This window comes from Bactrocera latifrons, unplaced genomic scaffold (genome assembly GCF_001853355.1).
Source record: "Bactrocera latifrons isolate USDA-ARS-PBARC rearing strain unplaced genomic scaffold, ASM185335v1 scaffold_244, whole genome shotgun sequence".
Lineage (NCBI taxonomy): Eukaryota > Metazoa > Arthropoda > Insecta > Diptera > Tephritidae > Bactrocera > Bactrocera latifrons.
In genome coordinates this window covers 450,572-457,299 of record NW_017536008.1, presented here as the reverse complement: position 1 = coordinate 457,299, position 6,728 = coordinate 450,572, and the positions used below count along the sequence as shown (strand labels likewise).

Sequence of the window (6,728 nt, the reverse complement as noted above, 5' to 3'; positions counted from 1 at the left end):
AATGTGTTATGCGCAGCTAACTGAACTCTGTCAGCAATGTATTCTATTGGTTATTAGACATAGATGTCAGTAGCAAACGGAGGCTTCGCATTTCTAAAAAAAAATAAAAGTATGAAAACAAAAGAATTCTGTTCACAACATAGTGGGACAGAGCCTTAGATTAACCTAACATGAAAAGTGACTATTGCTAGATTACAAATGAGCATCTTAACGCTAAATAGTCGCAAGAACTCATCACGTAAGAAGCTGATCCATTAATAGCGCATGTAATTATTTGTTAATTTTACAAAGAAGGTCTAAAATTATATGAGCAAACAGTCAAAAGAAAAATGTCAGTTATAAAGGATTTCTCAAGTAAAGTCTTCTCTCGAAGAACACAGAGGCATGGACGATGACAACAGCTGGTGAGTGGACGTTACGAGTTTAGGATAGAAAGGAAGATTTATGGTCCGTTGAGCACAGGCAACGGAGAATACTGCAGTCGATGGAATGATGAACTGTACGAATCAAGAGACAGCGACTACGCTGGCTAGGTCGTGCCTTTCGAATGGATAAAAACACTCCAGCTTTGAGAGTAGTTGACGCAGTATCCGGCGGGGTAAGCAGAGGAAGATCTCCACTCTGTTGAAAAGAAGAATACCCTAGCTAAACTTGGAATCTCCAATTGGCGTCAAACATCGAATAGGAAGAACGATTGACGATTGGCGCGCTGTTGTAAACTAGGCTATAACCGCGTGAGTGAAATTACTCAATGTTACAAAAAAAAGAAGCAAAAGCTAATGCCGCCCTCTAATTTAAATTTCTCTAAAAAAGGGCTACTTTTTTTGTGGATTGGATGTTAAGTGGAAGATAGACCGAATGAATGGAGACCGCTTCCATCATTGCATATTTTTTCCTACATTTGCTAGTCTAATGGTATCTTTAATGTTGTAGACACTGATGATCTCATGGAAGACTTTTAGAAAGATCAAGTCCTGAAACTATAAAAAATCGATGCTGAAATGGGGACTCAATATTTTCAAACAATCAAAACAGTGGCTAGTAAACAACAAGTTTATACAAAGCAACATTTCTTCAAGGACAACACACACTAACTAATACAAAACATCATATCAAGCAAATATGTACAACATATTGTAAATATAAAGGTCACATGATACCATAATATAGAAATTTCAAAAATTTACTTATAGATGAACTGCGGAGATACGTAAAGAATAATAATATGTTGCAAAATTTTCTAAGTTACAGTTATATCTTCATCTTCTTTACTGGCGTAGAAACTTCTTACGTGGTTGTAACCGAGTTGACAACAGCGCACCAATTGGAAACTCCAACGGAGTGAAAGTCTTCCTTTTTCTCTATTTCCCTCCATGGGTACTTCGTCGAAAACTTTCAGACCCTTGCCCTCGTTCACTACCAGACCCATTTGCTTCGCTTTCTTATGAGATCTGGAGAAAGCAGAACTAACGGCGCGGTTGTTGAAGCCAATGATAATGATGCCATCAACGTGCGTCAGCAGTTGTACACTCTTATAGATAACTTATGGAAGGTAGTACCTTCCCTATTTAGTACTGCAGCTCGAATTATTATCTCCAAGGGTCGCAAGAAAGGGAGTCGCCTTGTTTGAAACCTCGTTTAGTATCGAACGGCTCGGAGAGGTCCTTCCCAATCCTGCCGGAGCTTTTGCTACTGCTCAACGTCAGTATACATAGCCGTATTAGTGTTGCGGGTATACCAAATTCAGACATAGTGGCATAAAAGTGCCGCTTTATCGTCCTGTCAAAAGCAGCTCTAAAATCGATGAAAATGTGGTGTGTGTCGATTCTCTTTTCATGGGTCTTTTCCAAGATTTGGTGCATGGTGAATATCTGGTCATTTGTAGATTTTCAGGTCTAAAGCCATGTAGGTCCAATCAGTTTGTTGACGGTGGGATTTATTTTTTCACACGAAACAATCGATAGAACCATATATGCGATGTTGAGAACACTTTTTCCACGGCTGCCGTGTGTGAATATCTCGGCGGCAATCCATCGGCCCCGCCACTTTGGGGGTAGTGACATTAGCCACTAGATCACCTCTGAGGGTTTACACGAGTATGCTCCGGTCTTGAAAGCTTCAGTTGTTCGCCGCATATTTTTTAGAATTTTCGAGCATTACTCCTATCGGCGAGCGTGTCAAGCTCTTCACACTCACGCATTTCTCTTTTATTGTCTGCAAATGCGTCTCGCTTCCTTCCGCAACTCTCGGTATCCCATTCCCAATGTGTTATTGTCGATCGTAACGTTGCGAGATAAGCAGTATGTTTTCTCTCTGGTGTAACATTGTACTCCTCATCGTACCAGCTTTTCTTTTGCTTTTTCCGAAAACCAATGATATGAGCTGCAGCTGTAAGTAAGGAGCTTGAAATGCCGTCCCACAGTTTCCTTATATCGAGTTGTTGACGAGTGCTCTCAAAGAGTTGGATAGTAGTGCAAGTCGAGTGGAAGATTGTTCGGCTATCTGTTGGGATTGCAGCTTATCGACGTCGAATCTTCCTTGTGGTCCGCAGCGATGTTAAGACCTCGGAGCGAACGCATATCTAAAACACAGGAGACGTGTCTTCCATCTATCACAACATGATCGATCTGGTTGGTGGCTTTTCGATCCAGAGACAGCCGTGTGGCTTGGTGAATTTTTCTATGTTGGAATTTAGTAGTATATGTCAGGCCCCGGCGAAGTCGATCAGCCTCAACCCATTTGGGGATATTTCCTCATGAAGACTGAATTTATCGACTGCAGTGCCAAAAATGATTTCATTGTCCACCCTGTCGGTTAAATCGCCAAGCACTATTTTGACTCATATGTGAGCTCCAAGCCCTCATAGAAGGCATCTTTGGTCATATCGTTGGCCACCCAGGGGATACTCGGTCTAGAACCGGAAGTCGGGAGCTGCTTGAATATAGAATCATTTTTTTCCGCTCCCAAGTGCATGGCGTTAAGAGAATTTTCCTCAATTGCGTGGACTTCTACACCAGATTTAATAAAGAATTACAAAATATAATAGAAGAAGTCTTCTACATGGATGACTTCATGACAAGCCTTCAAGGGTTTGGATTTCATCTCAGAAAGTAGTTATCAAATCACAACAGCATTACTAAAAACATTCCAAATACTGGGGACAACTCAATAATTACATACTCAAATATTACAAAAAGAGACTTCTTTCTCAGCTTGCGCTTATTCGATTCAGTGGGATGGTTTCTTCCATAGTTATTGTTGCAAAGTTTTAATTCAATCATGATCAATAGACCTACGAAAGGAATGGCGGTATTTCATACAAAAATTGTGCTTAGTAGAAAACGTTCGAGTTTCAAGATGAATAGGAACTTTTATGAACGCTGAAATTCAAATACAAGGGTTTCGTTGATGCTTTAGAAAGAGCTTATGCTACTAATATACATAAAAAATACTGACTTAAGTTTTTAACACCAAAAACAAAAGTTAACAATTTTTATTTATTATCTAAAGTGATTAGTTAAGTTATAAAATCCATTATCAATAATCACAAAATCTTTGCATGGAGTTATTCAACTATAAACTTTAATTAAAAATTCAAAGGACAAAGACAGATTTGTAAGACACCGAATTGAAGAAATCAAGTGAAATTACCAATTATCTGAGCACTGTCAGAATGTCGAAATAAACGACTAAGAAAAAATTTTGTTAACAACGAACAATCAAACGGAATTTAGTAAGCAGATATTCTAGCTGGATGAAAGTACAAAGAGCAAGAAATTATCACATAAATTTATCTCCAAAAGAACTTCGATCAGCTAGAAATCAATCACTCGAAAAAACTCAAAAGCAACTAATTAGAGATAAAATTTAACAAAAATTCACTTCCTTTTAGTGACATGGACAGAACAAAGTGTTTATTATGTAAAAATTGCCACAAATGTAGAAAATAACTACAGATTTCTTCTATCACCTATAATTTTTTTTTTTTAAGGATAGGAGCGATATATACATATATTATTGTTATATTATTTTATTAACCAAAAAGTACCTTAAAATGATATTGTCTTTGTTTTTCGGCGAAATTTTGTTTTTGGAGTAGGGGAAGTTGGGGAATGTTGGGCACATGGGGAATCCAGGGCCAGCGCGATATTTTTTTCCCTAGTATTGGTTGACAGCTGCAACCAACTGTCATCGGCTCGTCTCATACTAAGCTCAGTTTCTATATAGCACTCGAGCTGTGAACACGTGTTATAACCTCTCTGCGACAACAAAAAGAAATTCGACACTCCGAAAGTTTTTTTTCAATTCTGTGTACAGTTGATTTTTTTCACATTTTCCAATAAATTCATCCAGGTAAATATGTTTATAATATTAGTTGAGCCTTTAGCCTTACGGGGAATATCGGGCCACATAGTTTTTTACATTTGACATGCTAACTTCACATATTTGACGTGTATAAGTGATTTTTCGTGCAGAATTTCAACAACACAATAGTTTTTCAACATTTCCTGATAGTTTCGTGCTCCGAAAATTTTTTTTAGTCATTATGCCGCGGTACTAACGCCGTTTGAACCTCACCGAATATGGAACATGGACGAAACCGGGTGCCCGACCGTGCCAACCAGACCTGTCAAAACCATCGCGCGCAAAGGACAAAAGCAGGTCGGCTCATCAACATCTGCCGAAAAAGGCACCAATGTGTCTTTGGCTTTGGCCGTCAGCGCCAGTGGCCAGTCTATATTCTTTCTCTTTCCCCGAGTAAACATGAAAGAGATTTTTATGACTCATGCGCGTCATGGCGCTGTTGGTGTTGCGAAAGTTTCTGGTTACATGAACTCTGACGTATTCCCTCAATTCGTGCGTCATTTCATCAAGCACACCGGTGCTACTGCCGATTCGCCAACCATGATGCTGCTGGACAACCACGGTTCGCATTTATCGATCAAGGCGATAGATTTGGCGTTGGATCATGGCATCACGTTGCTGTCTTTTCCGCSGAAATGCACGCACAAAATGCAGCCGCTAGATGTTGCGGTATTTGCACCATTTAAAGGCATGATGACCGTGAAGCATGATGCATGGAAAAAGTCCATCATTGGTTTCGATCTGCATCATGTGCCGCTCCTTGTTGATCAGTGCCTCGATGTTATGTTAACGCCGAAAACCATCAAATCCGGCTTCCGAACAACAACAAAGTTGACTTTGTCGCTTCGGAACTGAACGGCGAAAATTTGTTCGGTGACGAAGAGAAAGACGCCGACAATCAACGTCGAGTTCTTGCCTCTGGTGATGCCATTATGACTGCTGCGAATGAGGAGGTGTCAACGTCGGAGGCATCGACAAGTGCCCCAGCTTCAACAAGTGGTGCTGCATCATCGTCGTTGTCGGTTGGCCCGTTGAAATTGGGCACACCTGCGCCGAAATCAAAACGTGGCCGTAAGACAATGGAGTCAACGATTTTGACATTGCCTGAGGTTGTCGCAGATCTGCGTGACAAGGCGGAAAAAAGCGGCAAAAATTGACGAAGGCAGCCGATGAACCAGAAGCCAAGAAGCAAAAAGGCCATGGCAAATCGAAGACGCCACGGAAGAGAAGCCCGTCTCCGACCGAAACCGACATCGAAGAGGACTTCGATTTTTGCACGATTTGCAAGAAAAAGATGCCGAAGCACGAGAATCGTCAAAACACGGCCCATTGCATCGTTTGTGATCGAGGGGTTCACTTGAAATGTGCCGGACCGAACCCGAACACTTACACCTGCATCCACTGCGAGTCGGAATAATTTTTTTCGCCAATTCCTATTTTTCTTATTATTTATGAATCTCTCTTTCATTTCCATTGATAAATATACATTTTTCATCGGTAACAATCATGTTTTAATCGATTTACAGACTGGCCCGACATTCCCCACCTTTTTTCAAAATGGCAAAATCAGGTTTTTTGCGCCAATGGCTATAACTTTTAAATTTTTGCAGAATTTTATCAAACAAATATTATCAAAAGGAAGGTTACGACTCGCACTACAAATCCATGCTTTGGAATTTTCACAAAAAATAACTTTTATGTGACTTTTTAACCGAAATCAAAACCATGCCCACCTTCCCCTACTAAATTCAGACATCGCGGCATAAAACCAGTTCCTTTTGGTGCTGTCGAAAGCAGCTTTAAAATCCACGAAGAGGTAGTGTGTGTCGATTCTCCTTTCTTTTCCGTCTTTTCCAAGATGTGGCGAATGGTGAATATCTGGTCGATTGTTGATTTGCCAGGTCTAAAACCACACTGATAAGGTCCAATCAATCAAGCTGATGCATACTCCTTATCAGTTCTTCGCCGCCGTGTATGAATAATTCGGTCGGCAATTCATCGGCTACTGCTTTGTTGTTCTTCAGGCGGGTAATTGCTATTCAAACTTCTTCATGGTCGGGCAATGGATGGTCTGCTCCATCGTCATCGATTGGGGAATTAGGTTCGCCTTCTTCTGGTGTTGTACTTTCACTGCCATTCAGCAGGATGGAGAAGTTTTCCCTCCATAATTTTATTATGCATCGGGCATCGATCACAAGATCACCTTGGAGGCTTCTATAAGAGTATGCTCCGGTCTTGAAACCTCCGCCGCATCTTTTCGCAAAATTTTCGAGCATTAGCGCTTTCGGCCTCTCTCTTTTTCTGTCTGCAAATGCACCTTGTTTCCCTCTTCAACTCTCGGTATTTGTCTCATCCCGCACGTG

At 40.7% G+C, this 6,728-nt stretch overlaps 1 protein-coding gene across 1 annotated transcript; it reads left to right on the top strand.

Annotated features, from left to right (window-relative positions):
* The first annotated feature begins 4,590 nt into the window (after positions 1 to 4,590).
* LOC108969214 lies at positions 4,591 to 5,220 on the top strand. The gene has a single exon (XM_018933756.1). It carries the CDS (start codon positions 4,591 to 4,593, stop codon positions 5,218 to 5,220), a length of 630 nt encoding a protein of 209 aa, XP_018789301.1.
* The last annotated feature ends 1,508 nt before the right edge of the window (positions 5,221 to 6,728 follow it).